General features: G+C 42.2%; 2 protein-coding genes across 4 annotated transcripts in view; both read right to left on the minus strand.

The window, feature by feature from the left end:
- Positions 1 to 2,138: 2,138 nt before the first annotated feature.
- On the minus strand, positions 2,139 to 5,590 carry cfap298 (cilia and flagella associated protein 298). 2 transcript variants are annotated; one of them, XM_084073393.1, is made up of 8 exons: positions 5,462 to 5,590; positions 4,642 to 4,811; positions 3,911 to 4,078; positions 3,472 to 3,539; positions 3,171 to 3,329; positions 2,611 to 2,742; positions 2,418 to 2,513; positions 2,139 to 2,277 (listed from the first exon to the last, which is right to left on the minus strand). In XM_084073393.1, exons 2-8 carry the CDS (start codon positions 4,778 to 4,780, stop codon positions 2,167 to 2,169), a joined length of 873 nt encoding a protein of 290 aa, XP_083929519.1. In that variant the 5' UTR covers positions 4,781 to 4,811; positions 5,462 to 5,590; the 3' UTR covers positions 2,139 to 2,166. The 2 variants fall into 2 exon arrangements, with proteins under 2 accessions (XP_083929519.1, XP_083929518.1); XM_084073392.1 differs by having other exon boundaries at positions 4,642 to 4,815; positions 5,466 to 5,580.
- A 5,984-nt stretch (positions 5,591 to 11,574) lies between these two features.
- The window catches only part of synj1 (synaptojanin 1), a 44,004-nt gene continuing 29,614 nt past the window's right edge, over positions 11,575 to 25,964 (minus strand). For both annotated transcript variants that reach the window (XM_084073235.1, XM_084073234.1), the window contains exons 22-28: positions 24,905 to 25,070; positions 23,795 to 23,977; positions 22,210 to 22,338; positions 19,825 to 19,874; positions 18,231 to 18,414; positions 17,018 to 17,394; positions 11,575 to 15,389 (exon numbers count right to left, since the gene is read on the minus strand). In XM_084073235.1, the coding sequence (XP_083929361.1) occupies positions 14,373 to 15,389; positions 17,018 to 17,394; positions 18,231 to 18,414; positions 19,825 to 19,874; positions 22,210 to 22,338; positions 23,795 to 23,977; positions 24,905 to 25,070 (2,106 nt within the window). In that variant the 3' untranslated portion in view covers positions 11,575 to 14,372. The remainder of the gene's footprint in view (positions 15,390 to 17,017; positions 17,395 to 18,230; positions 18,415 to 19,824; positions 19,875 to 22,209; positions 22,339 to 23,794; positions 23,978 to 24,904; positions 25,071 to 25,964) is intronic.

Consider the following 25,964-nt stretch of genomic DNA (forward strand, 5'->3'; position numbering starts at 1 on the left):
ATGCAGTTACAGAAGTGCAAATTCCTGGAGGGACTGGTTGTAATATGACAGTAGGGATGGCTAAAATTCGATGTTTTTTATGATTACTAATTCCACTTGAATTTCACGTTTTTATGGGTCACGACTGAATATGCAGTTTTTTAAAAGTTTTGTTTTACTTTTTCTACCAAAATAAAGGAAAGAATATTCTTTCAGGAATAAAATAAAACAAGTTCACATGTCACATCATGACATTTTGTGAGCTTGTTAGATCAGCTATATTCGTTGTTGCTCGAAGTGTTAGTTCATCAAGTCTTTGTATTTTTATAAATTAACACTGAGGATTTTACAGTGTGAACAAGCCCACTAAATATCCCATAGAATTTGATTCTCTGCACGCTATACAGAACGTATGCGGTGGGTTGCGGTGGGTTGAACCCAGCAACAACAGTTCCTGACTGGAACACACACACACACACACACACACAGGAACAAGTCTTCCCTGCTGAGGAAAAAGCACCGTCATGTGTTCCTGAACCGATGTCCTCCAATAACATGCTGGAGAACATCGTGAACTCTAGAACGTTCCCCCAGTGGGGGTTCCGCTGTGTGGCAACATCCTGCTTAAGAGCGTAGGGTTTCATTGGTGCTGCTGCCAAGGATGGGAGCCTTGGGAGGCGAGGGAGGGGCACAAAGAATGAAAGGAAAGGTGTAGCATCCCGATTCCTCACCTAACCACCCATGTAACCAAATGGACTCTCCCAGGTTCACTTGGCTACATTTGTTGAACCACACTTGATTCCATGCGAAGGCATTCACAAGATACGCAGATACAAATGTACACAGTTTTAAAGCAATTTCTTTTAAATAACCAAAGTATGACTTTACTGGTGTTCTCACAAGATGTGATCTTTTATTTTATTTTTTACTTCTTTGCACAGCTTAAATAAAAACATGTTTACACTGTGAATGTTTGGAAACAACTTAACAAGCGACAGACCTGAGTTTAAACTCTTGGTTTGTAATGAAATCTGTCTAACTGGACAGTGTCCAAATGTCTTTGACACGTCTTTGTAGTGGTTCTCAAGGTGGGGTCCGTGGACTGCAGGGGTCCCCCGCAAAATGTGTTAATATAGCATCAAAACATTTTTTACAAAAAGTTTTAACACTTCAACTCTATACACATCAGCTATTTGAAAATACCTGATCTACAAGCTCTCAATGTGCTTGTAGATCTGCTATTGTCTATAAAATCTTGAAAGAATGAACCTTTTTAAAACATTTTCATAAAAGATCTTGTATGGGGGTCCACAGCCAAATAGATATTAATTTGGGGGTCCTTGACATGAAAACGTTTGAGAACCACTGCTCTAATGTAGGCTACAGTCCAGACAAAGGCTGACGACTCTGCGTGTCTACATGTTCAGATTCATGTGCAGACTATTATACAGTTTATGTTCAGTCTGACTATAATTGAACACATGCAGTGACAAGTTATTGAGAGGAATCTGCCAAACACTTCAATGGTCAAGAGACAACATTAACCCACTAGATGTCGCACTTGGTTAGCCAATTCTCCCCGCAGTCTATAAGGTAGCAGTCAAGTAGTTGCAATGTAACAAACCTATATCTTTATGGGGAAAAGCACATTAGCCAGAGCAACAGAAGCACACACATGTACAATATATTGGTGGTCATCATCTTACAAAGCTAAACTAATTAATTCTGTACCTGACAGAATTATTAAAATGATTTCACATTTTTTGGGGGTGGGGGCTTTCCTTTAGGGCTAAGGTTCTTTAAAGCTCTATGGATGTATTATTTTCAGTGTATCTTGTTTACATACAATTGTTGTCAATATGACCTTTAAGTCAAATAGCAGCACATTGTTTTGAGGCAGGGTGGTCTGATCATGTAATCCCAACCCAACAATAAACCAGATGATCTCACTAATTATTTCCTTCTTCTCTGGATTAAAGTAGTTAATCAGTCAAACCAGCTGTTTTTAGTGCTTGGTTGAAATCAATGACACCTTGCATACTCTTGGCTCTCTGTGGCATGTGATCTGACATCACTGTGTTAAGGCATGGAGGGCTGCACACAGAGATGTGGTAGAGAGGATCCAGTGGTGGGCCAGGCCAGAGTAGTGGCTCCAGAGGTCTCAGCGTGCACACATGCATCCATCCGCTATCTAGGCCCCCATTTGATGTTAGTGAGACCCTGGAACTGTCTTTTCAGAGCCTGTCTGTCTGACCACTCCGAATCCAGATGGCTGTCATCGTCAGCGTCCTCCAGTTTCTGGAACATAAAAGTGTCACAACATTCAGAAACACATTTTCCCAACTAGGAGTATGGTTTTGTAAAAGTCTATACGGGTTGAAATACAATGTGGATTGCAATGTTTCAGTGAACATGTTGTTGCCTGGTCTTGCCCTCACCTTCAGATCCTCCTGTCTCCTGTACTGGTGCATCATCATTTGTTTCTGCTGCTCTTCTGTGATAAGAGGCTCTCTCGCTGGTGCCCCCTGGCCACTCTGAAAGGAACAGCCGCACAGACATGTCACACAAGACCTCAACGGACAAATGAACTGTATCATAACAAAAGGGGGTTACAATTAATTTACGCTCTACCTTTTGGATTTTAACAACAATCTTGGTCTTCTCATTTTTGCCAATGTAGTCCTGTAGCTTTTTCCCTCTCTGCATCTCCTTGGCAGCCCACCATAGCTGACACTCATCCTCTGTGATCACCTGCAGAGCAGCCTGGAGAAGGAGACAATAATGGGAGGAGTAGAGATTGATGGATTAAGAGAGAATGAACGACAGAGAGAACTCTAGACTAAATAAAGCTGATAAAATGGATCAGATCAGACCACAATACCTTGAGTTAAGCTTCATTCATACTTTTGTTGAACAAATGTCTCTCTTAATGAAAAAAATCCTTCCCCGGAGTGAATAAATAATTAGACCTATTTGATCCCATGGGGGAAATTCAGTTTTCAGCTTCACCCAGCTGATTGCTGCGTAAGTGGTAAACATGGGACCCTCTGATTCCCAGGCAGCCTCTTTACCCGTTGGCTGAATACACGGATACAAGGAAGTATAAATTAGCCTTAAGATTGGTTCTATTCAAAATATATGGAAATAAAGTCCAGACAGCCATTCCAGTGAAACAGGGTTGAGCCATTTACCTGAGTCCCTGAAAGGTCTTCCTGGTTCTCAAACTCCGCCCTGATTGGGTCGTGGGGAGGCAGACCCATGGGGTAAACAATCATGACTGCACCCCTCAGCTGGTCCAAGGCTTCCTTTACCACCTCCATGGTGACGCACACATTGGCCTGCACTTGTTTCTGAAGAACAAAGGGAATGCAGCATGAAAGTTCTGGAGGCGCTGTGTGTGTGTGTGTGTGCGTGCATGCGTGTTTTATGTTATAAAACACTGAATATATAACTAGAGGCAACTGCTACTTCGATAATTAACGCAAAACGTACTTTTGAGATCAGTGCCTTTGCCTCTTCCATTGTCTTCAACAGCACCTCTTTCATCTTCTCGTTTGGAGCTGGTAGAAAGTAGATGTTTTTACATATGAATATCATGTATGACACTCTTCAAAATCACATTCCCTCTTTCAATAACCAAAAACATGCAATATGATATTGTATGTAACACTATTTCAGAATAATTATCCTGACATTTCTTTTTCTTGTGACTATGTGACTATGACTCATGATATAGTTCCTGCAAAGCCTGGATTCATTTGAAAAGTCCTACTAGTCCCCGGAGAAATAATAATTATAAAGCTCCCAACACGTTGCATCGCTATGCATTGTGAGCTTGTAGGTTTTTCACTATTATTATTTTTTACGCCATTTCACAATAGGGGGCAATTTGGGCATCCTTGACATGAAAACGATAAAATGTGTGCCTTACCATGTCCATTCCTCCTCCCTATCTCATCCTTCCTCAACACTGGCCCTCCACTGGGGACACACTTGTCTTCCCACTCGTCCCTCAGTTTCAGATCCACAATCTGGTCAGCGGTCAAGCCCTGCATGTTGGAAGGGAGCGTGATGCCATGGTCCGCCAGCTCTGGGATCTCTGAGGGTTTCAATGACATGACACCAAACGGTTGATTATTTCTATGAGATTCTGGGATGTACAGGATGTAACTTGAACCCGCACAAGTATGGTGGTGTGTGAACAGAGTTTCCCTTAGGGACCAGTTCAGTATGGTGATTATCTACAGCAGTGGCTCCCAACCTTTTCTGGATCAGGGCCCACTTGAAAATCTCGCAAAGTGGGCCGCAACTTAAGTAAAAATGCTTTTTCTTCAATTTGTCATACACTTCTTCCATGATGAAGTGAAGTTAAATTGAATATAGATCTACCTGAATAGAACAGTATATGTAAACAGTAAACTTGGTGTTCATTTATCAATTTGTCTGAGTGTGTACAAATATATGGAACCAAATGGAACTGTAAGGGTCAGTCAGGATTTTACAGTGCAGTACAGTCAGTGTAAAGTCTGGTATTTCACTGTCAGGTGACTTGTCTAAAAAATGGCCCTGATTAAATAAAATCCAGCAGCAGTGCTGAGATTCCCCATTACTGGACCTGATCTGTAGCCTACTCAACTGGGGAAAGAGCTCATCAGTTTTTACCTGAACATATCCTGTCCACTTTGAGTCTCCCGTTGTAAATGGCTGAGATCTGCTGGATGAGGACGTCCAGAGGGACTTCCACCGTGGTGTTGAACACAAACTGACTCTCATCCCCTCGTTTCAGATGCAATTGGACCATTTTGGAGTCAACAGAAGGAACCCGGTGTTTACTCCCTGAAAGATGAAATTAATAGAGAGGTGAAACATAAAGATCTGTTTTTAACCCTTTGACTACGCTAGCAAGGCAGTGTTTGTTTTAAGAGTAAAATCTTCTCTTCGGTCACTGATACCCAGTGTGGTGTAAAGTAACTAAGTACATTTACTAAAGTACTGTACTTAAGTACAACTTTGAGATATTTTTACTTTACTGGGGTATTTCCAATTTTAGAGCTGCTATTTTCAAAAGATTGTTAAACATTAAATGTTTAAACATCGGTTGAATTCCGGACTTTTACTTGTAACAGAGTATATCTACATTGCAGTATTGATACTTTCACTTAAGTAAGAAACGTGAGTACTTTTCCCACCACTGTCTGCTTGTATCCATAGCAACATCAAACACTGCATGGACGCTTCCAGAAACAGCACTTAGATCGGGGTTACACCGAAACTAGTACTCTGATGACAATACTGTGACTGTAACAATAACAATAATAATACATACATAATTCTAACAGACCAGCAAGTCACATTATGTGATAGGTTACCAATTTCGGTATAACGCCACACCAATAACACTGCTGTTTGTTGACATGGTTTCTACATTCTTTATCGCATGTTCGTCTCTAAACACTATTCTGTAATTAGTTGAAATAGTAACATACCTGCCACGTGGAACTGCAGCTACAATAGATTGGGTATCAATATAAGATACTAATATAAGATCTACTTATTAATAACTTCAGTGATCACTGATCATATAAAACACGTCTGTCTTCCTTCTACTAACACTTGATAGAGCTGTGTTCCGTCAGCAGAAATAACGGAGCAGAAATAAGACTTCCGGTTGACGATCTCTTCAGAATAAGAGTACCCTCTAGAGTAAAAAGAAACCATTGAAAACCATTGAAAAACGGTTCATTTGCACATTAAAACTATAAATTAAGCATTTAAACGAAGCTAGAAAACACATATTATGTATATTTGTAATAAAAAAAGTGTTTAACTGTTTTAATAACATAAAAAATGTATCTAAATGGATAAATGCTGTTCACTGGAGTGCATAGACTTCACAAATTGGGCGCTGGACACGAGACAGGAATTTGTGGCGGCACTTGTGACATACGCACGCGTTCAGGGAGACCCCCTCTACAACGCCACACTCTCCGCTAAGCCAGACAGGTGTATTTGGAAAAGTGGCGGGCCGTCCAGTGAGGTCAGGGGTCAGAAAACAGCCATTTTTAGTGCATAGACTTCACAAATTGGGCGCTGGACACGAGACAGGAATTTGTGGCGGCACTTGTGACATACGCACGCGTTCAGGGAGACCCCCTCTACAACGCCACACTCTCCGCTAAGCCAGACAGGTGTATTTGGAAAAGTGGCGGGCCGTCCAGTGAGGTCAGGGGTCAGAAAACAGCCATTTTTAGTGCATAGACTTCACAAATTGGGCGCTGGACACGAGACAGGAATTTGTGGCGGCACTTGTGACATACGCACGCGTTCAGGGAGACCCCCTCTACAACGCCACACTCTCCGCTAAGCCAGACAGGTGTATTTGGAAAAATGGCGGGCCGTCCAGTGAGGTCAGGGGTCAGAAAACAGCCATTTTTAGTGCATAGACTTCACAAATTGGGCGCTGGACACGAGACAGGAATTTGTGGCGGCACTTGTGACATACGCACGCGTTCAGGGAGACCCCCTCTACAACGCCACACTCTCCGCTAAGCCAGACAGGTGTATTTGGAAAAATGGCGGGCCGTCCAGTGAGGTCAGGGGTCAGAAAACAGCCATTTTTAGTGCATAGACTTCACAAATTGGGCGCTGGACACGAGACAGGAATTTGTGGCGGCACTTGTGACATACGCACGCGTTCAGGGAGACCCCCTCTACAACGCCACACTCTCCGCTAAGCCAGACAGGTGTATTTGGAAAAATGGCGGGCCGTCCAGTGAGGTCAGGGGTCAGAAAACAGCCATATTTAGTGCATAGACTTCACAAATTGGGCGCTGGACACGAGACAGGAATTTGTGGCGGCACTTGTGACATACGCACGCGTTCAGGGAGACCCCCTCTACAACGCCACACTCTCCGCTAAGCCAGACAGGTGTATTTGGAAAAGTGGCGGGCCGTCCAGTGAGGTCAGGGGTCAGAAAACAGCCATTTTTAGTGCATAGACTTCACAAATTGGGCGCTGGACACGAGACAGGTATTTGTGGCGGCACTTGTGACATACGCACGCGTTCAGGGAGACCCCCTCTACAACGCCACACTCTCCGCTAAGCCAGACAGGTGTATTTGGAAAAGTGGCGGGCCGTCCAGTGAGGTCAGGGGTCAGAAAACAGCCATTTTTAGTGCATAGACTTCACAAATTGGGCGCTGGACACGAGACAGGAATTTGTGGTGGAAGCCCATTTAAAACCTTAAAAATGAGACAGGCATCTGCAAAATGTTTAAAGCTATCAAAATTAAATAAATTATACTTTTGAACTATACGGCAATGGTGGTAACGGTTGGGTTTTTGATCAAGTGTTTTTAATGTCTGTTTGTAAAGTGATTCTATGGGTTTGAGAGTTCTTAGATGTGTCTGTCAGTGCATTGTGCAAATAACATTGTGCAAATAAGTGTCAATTGGTCACCTGGTAGTACCAGGTGACACTTTGCCGACTGGGACTGTACGTGTGGGACTGGGACTATTTTAAAATAGTTAAAATAGGCGATATACTGTACAAGCTCACAATGTGATTTACAATTTAGGCATTTAGGCATTTAGCAGACGCTCTTAATCCAGAGCGATTTACAGTAAGCAAGGTAATACATCAAATGCATAGAAATAGTAATCTAGGATCATACTGTATGTAAACCAAGAATCATCAGTCTAACAGCTCCCTATCCCCCCAAAAAATCTATAATCTCTACATTGAAACTATTCAAACTATAGGATGCCAGGTCAACAATGGCCTGGCATCTGTCTACATAACATGGTATCTAATTACATTTTAGCCTTTGCATAAGCCTGCAAGCCTGCAATGCGTTGCTATCTTGTATTTTTGCACATTTGCCACTGCTGCTACAGATTATCATACATGTTTTAAGAGGTTTATCATACATGCCATTCCATCTGTACTTTCATTTTATTTCTGTTATCTATAATTCTAAAAAGATATTGGTTGTGTTAGCACAGTCTCTGTAGAAACAGCCCCAAACATTTCACTGCTTGTACCTGTATTGAGTAAGTGACAAATAAATCCCTATTGATTCTTGTTCAGATTAGTTCCAGAGTTCTCTTTGAAAATGTCACACATTTTGAAATGGCTCCACATCCATTACCTGATAGAAGAGAGTTTCAGATTTTCATGGAACTTGGTAGAAATGATCTCTAGGCTGCCCTATAAAAATGGCTCAAGGTCACAATCATAGTCACAGTCAATGTTACATCAGTCATATCTCAGGAACGGAGAGAGACACAGAACGAGATGTTGGTGTGTGCCTTATAATGGTATTGAAATTTTATACTGATGTCAAACTGGGAAACTGAAATAGTAGCAAGGCTTGTCCATAGCCATGTCTGTTTTGTGGGAGTATCCACACATATCTATCAATAACTGGTCAACGCAACAGTACTGTATACACAGAAGATGCTTTAAAACTTCCTGATGATATTCTGTGGCACTTCCTGGGACTTGCATCCTCTTCCAAAAAGCCAATGAGTAGGTTTGATTTATTATGGAGTCATAAGGAGGTGACATCAATAGAACTTTTTAAAAGGTATTTTATTTAATTTGATAGGTGAAGTCACAGCAGTAGATTGGCTAATTTCAGCATGCAACCAAGTGTAAAATGTAGCATTACGACGCCATCAAGGCCTGCCAAAATACATTTTTGACGACAAAATCAACTGTAGATTTAGTCGACTAAAATCGTATTATATTTAGTCGACTAAAACTACACTAAAACAAACATTTAAGGTGAATAAAATGTGACTAAAACTAAATTAAATGTTATTCAAAAGACTATGACTAAAACGAAATAAAAACAACAACAGGTAACCTCAGTCTGTGATATTAATCTACATTTTTTTGTGTTAAATTGTGACTGTAGCCTGAATGATCAGCGGCCAATTGTAAGCAAGAACAGATTGTTATAATTGTAAGTAAGTAATAGTAAGTGCCACGGCAAATAGCTGTCTCATGTCTGGCTTAGCGGAGAGTGTGGCGTTGTAGAGGGGGTCTCCCTGAACGCGTGCGTATGTCACAAGTGCCGCCACAAATAGCTGTCTCGTGTCCAGCGCCCAATTTGTGAAGTCTATGCACTAAAAATGGCTGTTTTCTGACCCCTGACCTCACTGGACGGCCCCGCCATTTTTCCAAATACACCTGTCTGGCTTAGCGGAGAGTGTGGCATTGTAGAGGGGGTCTCCCTGAACGCGTGCGTATGTCACAAGTGCCGCCACAAATAGCTGTCTCGTGTCCAGCGCCCAATTTGTGAAGTCTATGCACTAAAAATGGCTGTTTTCTGACCCCTGACCTCACTGGACGGCCCCGCCATTTTTCCAAATACACCTGTCTGGCTTAGCGGAGAGTGTGGCGTTGTAGAGGGGGTCTCCCTGAACGCGTGCGTATGTCACAAGTGCTGCCACAAATAGCTGTCTCGTGTCCAGCGCCCAATTTGTGAAGTCTATGCACTAAAAATGGCTGTTTTCTGACCCCTGACCTCACTGGACGGCCCACCATTTTTCCAAATACACCTGTCTGGCTTAGCGGAGAGTGTGGCGTTGTAGAGGGGGTCTCCCTGAACGTGTGCGTATGTCAAAAGTGCTGGCGCCAACAGCCGTCTCCTGTCCAGTGTCCAGTATTGTCTGAAATTGGCACTTTTCTTACGTCAGGCCGCACTGGGCGGCCTGCCACTTTCTTTTTTTTTTACAAATTATCTCTCAAATGTTCACCAATATTCTCTACTGGTCTGTATCCATTTTCTATCAAGTTTAGGGGCGCTCAGTTATGGAGAAGTACACACACACACACACACACACACACACACACACTAAAAATGTACTAATATTTCTCTATCTTTTTTTATGCTGTGTTTCCATGTTGTATATATGTTGTTAAATAATATAAATTTGTAATATTTTTTTTCTGATTACTTTTGTATTTGTATTGTTTTATTTTATTTTATTTGTATAGTTTTTAAATACGTGAGATCAACTTTATAAAGCCCAAATTCTTCTCTTTTTTTTTTATCTCGCTTGCACTATCTACTATTATTATTTGTAGCATATTTTGTGGTCTCTTTTATCATTGTTTATTTGCTTCTGCAATAAACAATATTATATCATCATCATTTTCCAAGAGTGACCTGGCCTAGAGTCATCATTATTACAACAATGGACAAACAATACAAAAACAATACATATATGTAACACACACAAATCAATATCCAGTTAAAGTGCAAAACAGTGCTAAGTGCACATTTAATGGGGGTCAATAGCCAATTTCAAACTGGAACAACCTGGCACTTAGAAGTGATCTAGTATAAGCCATTTAAAAAGACATAATGTACATCATAAATGTATTTTTTAAATACAATTGTGTCTTTCTTTTTTAAACTTGCCACTTAGAAGTGTTTTAGTATGAGCCATTTAAAAGGCATACATCATAAATGTATTTTTAAATTAGATTTGTGTCTTTTAAAAAACATAAAAAATGTACGCTCTTATTTTGAAGGCAACCGGAACCCTTATTTCTGCTAGCTCGAAAACCGGAAGTCCAATTTCTGCTGACGGAACGGAGCTCACATGATAGTAACAAGGACATCCCAGTGTTGCCAGATGATGGGAGAGAAAAAAGCAACCAGGTCTATGAAAACAAGCCCAAAGAGGCAACACAGAAGAGGCCTATGGAAGTAGAGGCCACACGATGCGACACCTTGTGAGCTTGTAGATCTGCTACTTTTCAAACAAAAATCTTGAGGGGAGAAAGTAAACATTTTGTATGGGAGTCTCTGGCACAAAATATGTTCAGACGGTTAGGTCTACAAATGGCCAGGCTATATATTGATTTGGGGGCCATTGACATGAAAAAGTCTGAGAACCACTGGTTTAAACAACATTAAGTAAACAATCCCAAATAAGCAACTACACTTAAGAAACAAGCCCAAAAAGCAAGTTTACAGAATAACAAGCCCAAAGTCGCTTGTAATACGCGGACATGGCAACACCTACTACTGGCGTAGTCTTCTTCTGGTTTTCGACAGGCTAATCGCCTGTAAAAACGTTTTGCTGCCGCCTAGTGTTAGAGGACAATAGGGTTTAGAATATATATTTGAATGAAAATAAAACACAAAAAAGGTATATTAAATATAGTATATAATATAATTACATCTTCAAATATTTGTTTTACACAGATTCAAATGTTTTATAGTCATGATTCACCAGGAGCCCCTGGATGGCTTGCTTCCAGGTTAAAATAATTAATATAAATATTTTCGGAAATCTGAATGGGCTTTCGATCTGTGGCAATTACTCATTCACCTGTTGGGAGTATTATATTGAATAATTTAGATGTAATATTTGTTTTTTCTTCTTTGTTTCAATCGTGATTTGTTTTTAATCTACATATGAATCACACTATATGTGATAAAGCGAATGGTGAGATACTTTACCAGGTACAGTTTAAATGTCTCATATCTGATCAATAGAATAGTTACAGGCACTACTGTACATAATCAAGCTCTCAGGTGCAGCATAAACAATACAAGACAAGCAGGTGACATCTAGGTCAACTGACATTTATTATTGCATACATACAACACAATGTGCAGTCAGCTGTCTGTGCACTTACAATATGGAGCCTCGGTTATTACATAGTACATGAATTGCAGCTTTACACTTTTCTCTTTAATACATACAGAATATGGTCATACGACACGAGAATTGTATTTACTATGGATAATAATCATAAAAAGGGGACACCAACCTGACAAAAAAAGGACTCGGGAGTAAATTGTTGTTTCCTATAAAACCTCATCTCGAACATGACATGACACATTATAAGCGCTGGCTAGTCACCTATTGAGAAATGCTTAAGCTACAGCATCTACTGCACACATCTGAACAACATAAATGCATTTTTATAAGATTACACATTGACTTCCAGCACAGGGCAGTAAGCAGCTGGCGGCTGGTTGAATCACTTGATAACGATGTCACCGCATTCGGTATAGTGACAGTGACATCTGAATCCGTGCAGTGCTAAGACGGTAATTTTTAAATATGTGTTTGAATGGGAGCACAGTATATGAGAGAAGCTTTAGTTAGCTGGTACTTTCTTACAGACCCTGATCGCCACGCCAACCTCCTCCACCACCACCCTCCTAATACCTACAGTTAGTTACTGTACGCCTTCTAAAAACTCAACTTACTCGACTCCTCCTCGACTGTATGCGTGTGTCTGTTGGGGGGGGGGGATGGGTGGTCGGGGGTTCAATTATATTACAATGTTGGCATCAGGGGTGGGGTGTGTGGGTGAGGGATTCTACTCGCAGGGACATTTGTGTTTAAACAGTGTGCATGTATCACCAGCAATGTGCCAGTGTCATCGACAGGTACCTGGGAAAATTCAAAAATGTAAAAGAAAGGCCAAAGTGGGTGGGTATTGACTGAACACAGTGACACCTAGTTCAGAACCTTAATACATTTTGGGCATATTTATAAGACATGAGTACCCTGTCCTCTAAACCCTACCAAGGGAATAAGTTTGGTTCCACAGGCTGCTGTCTCCACTGCCAAACACTGTACACACACGCATGTCCAGGTACAGACACGATCACACACAATAGACATCACACACCTCAAACACAGCACTTCACAACAGCACCAGGAATATATTATCAAGAGAACTTTTCTCACAACTGAAATGAACGCTAAGTTCCCCTAATTGAGAAAAAAATAAATAAACCAAGTACATCCCCTCTCGCCATGTCCTGTACTCCACGTGCAATCTGCCACTGTGTTACTGTCTGATATATACAGCACTGACCCTGATCAAGTCAACTCAGTAGAGTAGTGTGCCTACGCTATCAAATCAGATAATTCCCAGATGGAGATGCTTGTTAAGAAATTAGAATGACAAAAAGGATCCCATGTGAAGGGATGACATCAACTCCCAATATGCACAAATGCTTTTTTTCACTGATTTAAAAGAAAAAAAGCTTGATGCGCTTCCACATGGTGTCTTTGTCAAAAGCTTTAATGGTGTAAAATGGTACTCCTGTGTATGTCTGTCTGGGTACTGCAATAGTTCATTAAAACGGTTACTGCCTTTATTCTTGGGAGTTGCTGTCAATCCCTTTTTACAAGTCAACAAAATACTTGCCGTAAATGAGGCACACACACGTGTACACACATACTGCACACACACACGTAAACCAACATACCACATTCTTTAAAATGTACAGCAGTATGGTTTGAAGCTTTGGATCAAATCATCATGAGTCAAAGCCCTTGACACAGAGGCGAAACTTCTTTGCCCTGTTTCAGCCTACAGGCGCTCTGTAACTTTGTCATCCGAGTCTCTGGCTTCAACCCAAAGACAGCAAGTAACAGCATATCAGTGCATATCGGTTACACTGTGCATACCACGGAACGTCAGCACAAACACATGTAGCAGGGTAGCGTCCGCCTTGGAAAATGTACGTACATAATCACTATGTATAGGATTTTCATATAGAGCTTACAAAAATGTAGTCAGCTAAGCAAAACTGCCCCTGCGCATGAAAGTAAAGAGGGAACAGAAAAATGGCTTGATTCGACACTTGACCGCCGAGATGATATCACAGAGCATTTGTTTCTGCGGCAGTGAACGGTTTCACGGTTTAACGCTTCAGAGTTGGCGACGATAAAAAGCATAGCAAGATATGAGAGTTAACTCAAGCCAAGCAGTTAAGAACGCACAAAACTGTAAACAGACGGTACAATTCTTTGCAACTCAAAGTAATTGATAAAGACAACAAAAACATTTTACGGTGACCACATACCTGTGATGCATAGCCAACAATGTCATAATGCAGAACGGGCGAGGGGAAAAATACACAGTGCGTGCGGACGTATGATATCATACTGATCACCAGTGGCGACACCGCAAATGACTGCACGTTTGATATTGCACAGGACGCTTTACACACACATTACTGTGCGTGTAGAAGATATACTTTATATAACTATATAGACACAGGCACACGTTTCCTGCCATAAATAAAAAATAAACATCATAACCATCCATATTAAAACAACTGCTGTTAATATATCCCATACCAAGGGATGCCAGTTATGAGGATAGTACACGCAACAACTTAGGCCCACACGTTCACCGTGCTGCTTAAATGCCCAGGGTGCGATGTCTATCCTTTCATCTAATTCAGAGGGGGTGAGTGGTCTATACTTAAATACTGTCTCTTTTGTACATACCATACACGCACATATACACATTAAATGTATATGATATATTTTTTTTATCATAGATCTATACATATCTGGATATGCCCTATAACAGCTGAGTCGACGCGTCCTCGTCCTATCTCTCGGTGAACTCCTTAGGGAAGGTGAAGCCATCGCTGGGGGCAGTCCTGGAGGGGATGGGAGGAGGGAGAGAAGGGAATGCTGAAGAGGAAGATGATGATGTGGTGCCCGGCAACGCCCAGTTCGTGTCTGAGCCAAAGCCAGACGAGGGGAGTAGCAGTGCCTGAGGATGTAGTAACAGAGAGCCGGCGGAGGGCGCAGCTGGAAGCGACTTGGACGGGACAGGGAAACGGTCCTCGTCAAAAGTGACCCACTGCTGGGCGTGGTTCCCCGGGTGGTGCAGGGGGGCAGTGCCTGTGGCGGGGAGGGAGGAGGGTGGCGCCATGGGAAGGGCTGGGGCCGGCGTAGGGACAAGTGGGAGCAGAGGAGCGGGCAGGGGGGTGAAAGCGGACGGCGGCCCGTGCAGTGACATGTTCCTGTTGAGCTGGGAGGCGGGCAGCAGGGCTGCTGCCGGGGTGGGGTTCAGCGTTGGAGCCGGGGTGGGGATGAGGGTGTGACTGAGGGCAGACGTGGTCCTCTGGAGGTCTGGCTTGAAAGCCTGGTGCTGAGCGCTGAAGTCCGGGGTGAGAGAGCGCGGCTGCTGCTGTTGCGTAAACGGGTCGGCGAAGGGGTTGGTGCTGTTGGGCCGGGGAGGAGCTGGGTCAGATAGGAAGGGGTTGGGAGAGGAACGCAAGATCTCCTGGGAGTGGCCGCGAGAGGACGGGACCGGAGGAGGAGGCGGCAGCAAGGCTGAGGCTAGGGGGGAGGGAGTGGAGAGGGAGGACGAGGAAGAGGAGGAGTCAAGGCCCCGCAAGGCAGACAGGGCGGAGGAGGGGAGGGATGAAGGGAGCGTGTTGGAGGAGAAAACACCGGTGGGAACGGAGGGAGGCGCGCGCATGGACGAGCCTCTGTTCAGGGACTGGGTGTTGTGCCAGGATGTTGAAGAAGAGGAGGAGAGGAGGTCAGATGTGAGCGTGTCGAAGGGGCCAGGCTTCCATTGTGCTTCTCTCTGGATTCCATTCATCCCATTGGTCTGAGGAGGAAAGACAATAAGACCAATCAGAGGTAGTAATTCCTTGTCCAGTCTAGATCCACAATCTACGGGTTACTAATGAACAAATAGTTCAATTGGAAATAACACCTTGTTGTTTTTAGGTGTTTAAAACTGAAAAATCTGCTTTGCATTTCAAAAGCATTTTATGATGCTAATGCAGACAGTTGAACAAATAACCCACATAAAGCCATCGATTAAATCTAAAACACTGAACTAACACATAATGACAGAGAATGTAGATGTCTTGTGAAGTAAAATCATGAAGGGCTGGATTCAGAGTTCAGATAAACGCGGACATGGACGGCAGTTAATACCGATTTTGCATATAAGTGCAGCTCTCTGCAATTCAGACTTTGGTTAATATCGTCACCTCCCAGGGATATACAAATGCAGGGTGGGGTTTGCTAAAAGTAACACATCTGCCAGATGTTAAAAAACACGTAGTTTTGTTACTGTATGGTTATCCGTACAAAAAAATAAAAAATAATTGGCAATAGTTAAAACACTATCTGTCATTATAATCGAACCTAGAAATCCAAAAAGATCTTGCAATTTGAAATAGCCTGGTCTCCTTCCTGAGCAAGAATTAAGCATCTGCACATCACTGGTTGGAATGATAGGATCCTTTCCCACAAATATATTTTGGATTATATTGTGCATCAGTGAAAGAACTCTGAATTCAGGCCTAAGTCGTTGCATATGTGCTCGCTGATCTCGCAGATATGGAAGGACCGCAGAATAACCGTAAGAATGACCAACAATGAACATCACATTACTAGTCATGTAATATGAATATGTGGTTTGGTATGCTGACCAAAAAATAGAATGAAGAATTAACAAAATGAATAATACACCATTTCATGAGCCTAGCACAAAACAACACACCATTAACAGGCGTGCAATGGACTAATGACATCCAAGTGGAGAGGAATAGAAACAAGTAGAAAGGAGGATAAATCAACTAGAAACATGGGAAAGCAGGAGTGGGCAGAGGTTACTGGGTGTCATGTATGAATGAGAGTGGGTCATACATCGGTGCTATGGAGAGGGAGAGAAAGAGAACTGTTTTTTAAAATAAATAAAATACCTGTCACCCTGAGGGCTTCTCCGGCTTGTGAGGGAGAGACAAATGCATCAGAGACACAGGAGCAGCAGAAAGAATAACACAGATAGCTATAGACTGGTCTGACGCGAGATAAAGGAGTTGAAGAGACAACGAGAGAGAGACATTTATCCTATCTGACCGTCTCTCTACCTCCTAAACTTTACATTATTATAACCCATTACATTTCCTGGTAAATTGATTGTCTTAAAACAAAAACAAAGAGGAAAAACAATGTGAGCATAAATAATTAGAGTACGACTTGGCAAGAACCAACCAGGAAGAGAGTTCTGAATCTACATGGATCTGTATTCTAAGGCTTGATTCATACTTAGTTGTGTTGCGCATCGCAAACAGCAGATCTACAAGCTCACAATGCGGTGTGGGCATGTAGATCTACTATTTTTGATGCACAGCATGGCACACAACCAAAATAAATGCGGCATAACATCACTATCGCTGTAGGTTTCAACAGCTGGAGTCAGAATGTGAGCGTGGCACCAACCTCTGTGACTGGGGCCGTCTCGGATTTGGCACCGTCGGGGGGGAGGGCCTGAGAGGAACGGGAGCGAGGGGGGGGTTTAGGGGAGGCCAGGCCCTGTGGGGGCGCAGAAGTATCAGCGGGTGCGGAGGGAGACGGGGCAGCGGCGGCTGGCTGTGGCTGGAGGGGGGTGGCAAAGGTGGGCAGCATGGGCGGCGGCAGCTGGGACTGGACGGAGGGGGCGGGTTGGGGCTGCATTTGTGCCTGCTGGGGCTGCATGGGTTGCATGGGGGCCTGCATGGGTGACGAGACCTGGGGTCTGACAGCTGCTTGGCCCATGGGAGTTGGAGGTCCAGATCCTGAAGGAGGTGCAGCGGGAGGGGGGCCAGATGGTGGAGGACCTGTGCAGAGAACACAACACAGTTGTTTATCCGTACATTTGTGGAATAATTCTTATGGTACCTTTACGGACATTTTATGCAGTTTTACAAAAAGATATTATATTTGCTAAGGTCGATACAATGTGTTATAAAACAATTATCTCTATAATTAGTTTTTTCTCTCTGCATGTTCTGAGCCCTTTTCAGATAAATAACTGGATGTTTTCTGGCTGTTGAGGGAATTTTCAATGATGGCACGCACTGATGTTTGTTTTAAGGATTTCCCACACTGCAGGAAGAGCTTCCGACTTCCGGCCTGCGGATTTTCTGCAATCCTTCTTAGTTTCATCAATACGTCAAACATAAACAAACTGTTACTACAACGGTGCTGTTTACATAATTGCTGGTCTAAGAGATTCACTTAGAAATATATATTTTTATATGCACACATACGTAACTACAAAGAAAAAATCATGACAGGATGCACTTCCTGTTTTTAGTGCTGTAGGCAGACGGGGAGATAATTTTCTCTCCCTGGTGGGTAGAGAAATGGGGAAGGGGGGGTCTCAGCTCCAATGTGATGTACGATTGGAGAGCAAATCAAACAGCCCATTCGAGGCATAGCACATGAAAAGAAGGTTTTGATAGAAGGACATCACAGAACCCCAAAGATGACCAAAAACTAAGAAAAAGTGAAATTACATGTTATAGCCCTTTTAACCCCAATTTATATTTTGTCATACGACGAGTTGTATGCTGAAAAAGCCTATCTCCAAGCTGGCTCAGTATGATTATTAGCTACTTTACCAGTCTGTGGTGTGAGTGTGTGTGCATACAGTATGTGTGTATTTGCTCACCGAGAGGCAGGTCAGGGGGTTTGCCCTGAACTGGTCGTGGAGCTCCAGGGTGGGTGTCAGGAACGGGTCGCGGGGCCCCGGGATGTACCTCTGGGGTCGGCCGTGGGGCTCCGGGATGGGAGGGGGGCGGCGGGCGAGCAGCCTGGGGGGGCATACTGATCACCCCGGCTCGAGGAGGGATATTCTGTAAGACAAAGGTAGACAAATGTAATATAGACTTCCACTTCTGTTGAGGCACATGCTGTTTGTCATTGCAGTTAGTATGATAGGCTGTTTTTAAGTTATTTGGTTTGTAATTTTTCTTTCTTTTTTAAGCCTTTCAGCATCAGAAATAATTACACATGACCCTAGTACACTTTGGATATAGGATTATGTCGGACACACCTGGCTTCTGATCTCCTATTCACATCTTACTAGATACTCCACGGTCAAATAACAGTAAGAACAATTGTACAGGGGAAGAGATCAGAAATACGAGAACGGACCAATGAATATTGGCAAGTCAAATCCACATTGAGCCCCCAGCATGTTTGCAAATATCCAATCAATCAATAGCAAAATGAGACTAACTTCTACAGAGATCGCCCTGGAAATTATCTCATCAATCAACTATGGACAGGACAGTTGAGAAAACAACACAATCCAGGGAGTGGTGTTTGCTGTATGACAAGAAAACTGGTAAAATCCAAGGGAGATCTATACTTCTCACGCATTCGTGTTCCGAGTACCTTTAGCTCCACCATGCACAGTGTTACTACACAACGGAAGCAACGGACCACTAACACCTGGACACATGTATAGATAGAACGCGTATATAGAATGGAACATATAGATGTACACACTTTCTATATAGATGTATATATCTTACAGCACATTCCATAAATCCGATACTAAATTACCCCCCCATTCTGAACATTTGCCCATTGTTCATCCCCCCATTAATGCTAAAGATTGTTCTTACTGCTAACGCTGAGGATGTGTAGATGTATATATTTTATTGCAAATTTTACCTGATATTAAATCATCCTCCCCCAATTCTTAACACTCCCTAGTAGTGCATATTCCCCACTTATGCGACAGTTATTTGCAGGTAATTTCCTTTAACATTAGGTTTATAGTGTGTACTCTATCTTTAATCTTATTTTTATTTTTATAAAACCAGTATTATTTTGTCTATACTATATTGTTGTCTTGCAGTCATGCCACACCAACATTTCACTGCTTGCACCTGTATGTGTGAGTGACAAATAAAACTGTATTTTCTCCTTATTAGATTATAAAAGAACATGTATTTGTGTATCACTTTTTATAGCAGCTTACAAAGCCGTTTAACAATAAAATAAAAGCTGACATTACACATGTAAATGTAATTAATTAAAATGTCTCTAAAATAATTTCTAAGAACATGGCAACTCACACAGTAAATGGTAAAAGTAAAAACCCAGATAAAAGGCATCAAAACAACTAGATAAAAAGGTTAGAAGTGGCTAATGGTGGAAAAAGGAGAGATGATTGAATCTAGTAAGATGAGAAACAGAGAAAACATATGCATCTCAAATTTAGACATGAACAGTCATCAAAATTGTAAACTCACCGGTCTAGGAACGGCCCCAGGTCCAGCACCTGCAGCTGATTGGCCGCGACCTGGAACAAAGATTCATGAAAGACATCAGCACAACTAATCACACTCATAAAATAAGAAATCTCATTTTTCAATTCATACGAGACCATTCTATTGTTTCTCGCCTCACAGAAACACAACCGAAATTTCCCTCAATACAAGCTGGCTGCATTATTTAATTATAATACTGTACATTTTTAAGAAATGTTTTTGCTTTTGTTTTATTGGATAGTAGAGTGTAGGGGTGAGACAGAAGAGAGACATGCAAGACATATCGGGAGTCAGATTCGAGCTCATAAGGTGCATCTGGTCCATGCACTGGCTGAGCCACCAGGCAGCCCAGCTGGCTGCATTATTAACAATGCCTCATCCATTCCTGAACTGAAGGAGAGGTCTGGAAAATAAGCAGAACTTGTTCTGCAAGACCCCCCCCCACACACACACACACACACCACAGATACAATGCACACATGCATTGCACAATTGCGAAACACACACACACACACACACACACACAACACATATACCGGTAGGCCTGTCACAATTATCACATAATCGTAATTATTTTTGCATAATAGTCATAATCGTTTCCATGTTGAAAGATGTTCACACATTTTCAAATATAAAAAAAGCAGAAATAGCAGATCTACAAGCTTACTAGATCAGCTATTTCTGCTATTTATGTATAAAAATGATTAAATATGTCAATTATTTATTTGTTTATTTCAGTTATTTGTCATATCTGCCCTGTGCAATTTTGGATTATGAAGCCTTACAAGGCTTCATATGTTCCAATGTTCAATACCAAAAAACACAATTAACTCACTGAGTGCCAGGATTGCCAGAATTATTTCAGAATTGATTCTGAAAAGTGCCAGAGTTTTTTTCACAGAAAACAAAAAGTGCTTAGGAAGAGAGATATAGCCTTTTTTAGTTCTAAGTTAAACAAGGAGTGGATGGAGCTGCACATCTTCAGGTAATGATATCTTGGGTTCTGAACATTTAAAAAAAAATAAAAAATAAAAAAATGTTTAAACACGTTAATGGCACGTTGCGCAATAGCGGTAAAACACGTGAAACACGTTAATGGCACTCAGTGAGTTAAATAGTTAATTGCAATTATTTGAGTGACAATTAATTAACTTAAATTTGTAATCGTGACAGTCCTAAACACATATACCGATCTATCTATGCTTTCACTACAAGCTCTAGTCTAGCTAAACCTTTGCAACTTCACACGTGACCTGCCGACTCTTGGTCTGTACACTGACTGATGTACAGTTCCGTTTGCAGTACTGACAAATGAGGCTCTGTCATCGCTGGTGGTACTCACCTGCAGCACTGTCTGGTCGGGAGAGGGCGGGGCTTTTTGGTCCTTTGCAGCACAAAATAAACCACATTCCATTTAATAATTTACTGTATGCCCAAAGTGACAGCACTGCAACTGAGACGCCATGGTAATGGGACAGCAAAGCATTCATGACCTACTGCATGATACACTGATATTTTTGTGGGCATTTCTGCTTTATTATTGACAGGACAGTGTAGAGACAGGAGAGCGAGGGAGTGGGGCACGAGTTGACAGTGTCTTACACTAGTCACCAACCTGGATTTGACACATGCTCAAACCATTAAGTCTGATTTATACTCCGTCGTACTATAAAGCTCACAAACTCCATCGCAATGCGTCGTGAGCTTGTAGTTCGTACATTTTCCCGCAATCGATACCACCGTACGATGGAGTATAAATTAAGAAAATTAAGAGCATAACAAAAGATAACATAAATGCAAATATATTATGTATATTTAACAGTACAATTTAGAATGGAAAATAGCTATTTTTTTATTGAGCTTCAGTCATGGTTTTTATTAAAAGCTTAAAAGCAAAACCCATTAGCGAGGAGGACCTGGGTTTGCTGATAACAGCCATACAGCATTCCTTTCAAAAAAATATTTCTGTGGAAAATAGCGACTCCTACTGGCACATGCTACACTTACATGTGTAAGCAAACCATACATCAGCCATGTGCGCACACATGCATATATGTTGACAATGATCACTTTACCTCCCATGTCCTTTCTACCTGTTAGAGGACTCCCCCCTCCTTCAGGTACGATGGGATGGAGTGACATTAAGGTACCAATGTTAAGTCTGTCTACAGTGTATGGCTTCATCTCAGTTAAGACTATCGGCTTCAAAGTATATCTATCACCCGTCATATCGATAACATCTCTAATTAAAGTGTAAAAATAATAATATCAATCTTAGAGTGCAAATAGCTAAACCTTTCAGCACCATCCGAGTGATTTCAGCAGAGTAGGACACATTTCGAAAAGGGAGACCCTGGTGATCCTTACCTGAAGGAGGTGGAGGGCGCTGGGGGGGTGCAGGTCTGGCTGGTGGGGCGCCGGGGCGCGGGGGAGGCGGGCGTTTGGGCTCCATGCCTGTTAACGGGGGTGCACCGGGCTGGAAGTCAACAGGAGGTCCTATGAGGGATGGGAGCATGTAGATTATTAAAACAAGTACAGTTTTAGTCTCAGCCTGTGTCTGTCCACACAAATGAAGGATTGTCAAGAGTCAAGATACGTAGAGTTAGAATGTTTGCAAATTCCCCCCATGTAGGATTGTTATTTTCCACTCTGATAAATCTGACTTTATGATTAAAAAGAAACTATTGATGTGCCTTTCAGTTCAGTGTTGATAATTATTGTAGTTTACAGAGGCAACAATATTTTTGACGCCAGCCATATTGCCAGAGAAAATGTCACGTTTAACTTCTGTTTCATTCCGTCTGACATTCACTGTGTCCTACAACTGCCATGATCCATTTTGCAGGCAAGCACTGGCCTGGCATAACAATATGAGTCTGTGACGCCATTACATCAACTTGATTCATATTATCGGAGGTCAAGATCAGTAGTTTTCCCTAAACTCTGAACACTGAACAAAGACAATGTCACGGCCAAGGGTAGTAACTAATTCCAGGATGTAAGGGTTGTAGTTTTCATATTCACAGATTGTATCCCATTGACATCACTGGGGTAAACTTTGTCCTAACTTTGTGGTGTTTCAGAGAAGCACAGATCAATGACTGAGTTAGGCATAAATCTAGCAATGTGTCTAGTGTTTTAACAACTTAACCCATTTAGACCTGAGGCCGATTCTAAAAACGCCTTCTAAATCCTGACTAGGTTTTCTGAAAAACTTCAAATATTTATTCAAAAATTAGAACAAATGTATGTTGCTATATACTGTACATAGTAGGGCTGTGAATCTTCTGCTGTCTCACGATTCGATTGCAGCCCTAGTACATAGCAAAAAGAGCTCCAAAAGGGGTTCCCGTCCTGAAAGGTATAGTTACAAATAGGGGTTCCCACCCAAAATGATAGCCGATTTACAAACTCACAACGTTTTGTAGACGTTGTCGGCTATTTTGGCCAAATGTCTGCCTCTTGTGACATGCCCAGAATAGCGACGCTATCATGTGGTTAAGAGCGACAAGAGGCTGACACAGTATTGAGACAAATATTCTGAGAGTAGTTTGCTTGCTTCCTTTTCTCTGCTGTGTCAGCATCGGTGTCTTATTCCCTGGTACTTACTTCCCTGGCGCTGTATATAACTCACAAATGTTTCAACACCACACACCATAAAAAAAAACACAAAGACAGCTAACTAGTACATAGACAAATCACTAATGTCAAGTAGTATAGAGCAAATCACCACACCCACACGTTACCTGCATCATCACCTGATTTTCTACTTGGTAATGGGCTTAAACCTCCTGCCATGCATTATGATGAATAAAAGCAAAATTGGAGTTTAGATTCCCCAAAAGAGGGTGTAGGAGACTTGCTTGAGAGGATTACAGTACTGTGCTTTGAGCAAATTAGGATATTAAATGTTCAATTATGTGTGTGTGTGTGTAATAAAGCACGTTGTTACCTTGCTGTGGCCGGGAGGGTAGCGGCCCCCGGGTGGGTCTGTAGGGGCCTGAGGGTTCTCCATGCGTGGGCGAGTGGCAAGGGCTGCCCCCCGGAGAGGGGAGGGGGGAGGATCCAAGATCGGGGCCGAATCCGGGCTGCAGGTGTTGGGGCAGAATATCCTCCACCTCCGCATCCACGTCACCTGGTACAGGAGACATGTGGAGAATGGGTATGTGTGCGACAGATGGATGAGATGATAAAGATTGAGATGAACCTATTAAGATCTGAGGCCGATCCTCCGTATTCCTTCTAAATCAGTAGTTCTCACACTTTCAAGATTTTTCAAAAAAAGGTAAAAGAAATAGCAGATGTTCAAGCTTGCGGCACAAAGCCAACGCAAAAATCTAAAATGACAACAAAGTTTTCCCGGTTTTAATGGGTAAAATGGTGGAATCCTTCAGCTATTGTGGCCGGTGGACAGGAAAAAAGATTGTTTCCTGCACTGAATTACATCAATAATACAAGACATTCTAAATATACTATACATTATGATGTTCAACTGTTAAGGTCATTACACACCGGCGATTATGCGAATACACGCAAAATTCGGACTCGTTCCGAATAAATAAAAGACGCTTTTTCGCTTCTCCGCTTTTTTTCTTCGTGGAAGCTTGCATTGACTTTAGGTGAAACCTCCTGTCACTGTCCGGTCAGCTGTTTTCACCAAAGGCAGTAGAGGAAAGGCTTTTGTTTGCACCACTAGAAAGGGGAAGGCTTCTAGTAAAAATCTTATTGATTTTTTTTGTAGAGTAGCTAGGTACAGTAGCTATGGGTAAACTGCACCCAGCCAACATAAAATGTGTCTGCTTTCTCCACCCATGCATTTTACATAACTTTGCGGTTTGCCCACAGCTCTCGAGACAGAACACATTGGATGCGGTTTGCCCACAGCTCTCGAGACAGAACACATTGGATGCGGTTTGCCCACAGCTCTCGAGACAGAACACATTGGATGCGGTTTGCCCACAGCTCTCGAGACAGAACACATTGGAAGCTGAATGTCATTTTCACATGTCCTCCTCTCAATAGAATGACAGGATTCAAATTAGATCTTTTATAGTCACTTCACCTTCCATATCGTAGTCGTCGTCACCCATGTCTGTGTCCTCGGCTAGCAGAGTGGAGCTGACTGAGGAGGGGATGCTGCCACAGATCCTCTCCACGCTCATCTCTTCCTCCAGGCTCTTTGTCCACCCAGGATTCTTCAGACGGACATCTATCACCTTACCAAGGACCTACAGTACACAATCAGAGAGAGAAGAGAAAGAAATATGCAGCGAGTGAGTGAGTGAGAGAAAGAAAGAGGGGGTGGGGTGGCAAAAGGAATAAGAGAGACCCAGAGAGAAATTGAGGAAACACTAATAGATAAATATATTAACAGTTTTACAAATCTTTACAATAAAAATAAAGCGTTCATTTGGGACAAACTAGGGTTGGAATATACAGACTTGGTATACCAGGATTTAATCCATTTCCATAAACCAAGATAAAAGTATTTTCCCCAACAGATTGGTCCGGTATGTTTTGTAAAAGTATTTTCCCCAACAGACTGATGCGAAACTAAGTGAAATGATAGGCCTATTTCTAAATATGCACCACTCCGTCTGCTTGCTTGCGTGCTCTGAAAGCAACCGTGTTTACTGGAAAAAGCTGCCAGCTACCTCAACTACCTTGAAATGCAGTTTCTATTCTTAAGATGAATGGCAAACACATGATACTGTAAATGTGCAGCTGGTCCAACCAGTGGTTGTTGATCTAACACAGAACAGGATTTGTCAAGTGCTGAGAGCGGCTGCTGTAGGCTATGTCAATCACAAATGTTCTTATTTAACTAAAGACAAAGAATGACAAAGAATCCAGAGCCTCACACACAGGATAATATAATATGAGCAAACCTGATGAAGCGGGTAGCAAAACACTTCAAAGTCTTCAAATCAAATAAAGAAAGTTAAGTTCTACAGTACACACCATAATAATAGTGTGTGCTGGATTATGTGTCTATTGATATATAGTTAATAATTGACCTCAAGGATAAAATAAAACAAAAAGTGACATTTGATCTTGGTGTAGAAACATTTGCATTCTTACTATCTCAAAGCAGATGGTAAAACAAAACGTTATAACACCTG

Source organism: Gymnoscopelus microlampas (genome assembly GCF_963454915.1).
Source record: "Gymnoscopelus microlampas genome assembly, chromosome: 12".
NCBI lineage: Eukaryota > Metazoa > Chordata > Actinopteri > Myctophiformes > Myctophidae > Gymnoscopelus > Gymnoscopelus microlampas.

Coding starts and splice junctions, on each gene's coding strand:
- cfap298 (XM_084073393.1), bottom strand. CDS start 4,780: ATGGTCCAATTGCATCTGAAACGAGGGGATGAGAGTCAGTTTGTGTTC. Junction 3,540..3,910: donor AGGGAGGAGGAATGGACATG/GTAAGGCACACA, acceptor ACTTTCTACCAG/CTCCAAACGAGAAGATGAAA. Junction 2,514..2,610: donor TTGTTGTTAAAATCCAAAAG/GTAGAGCGTAAA, acceptor TGTTCCTTTCAG/AGTGGCCAGGGGGCACCAGC.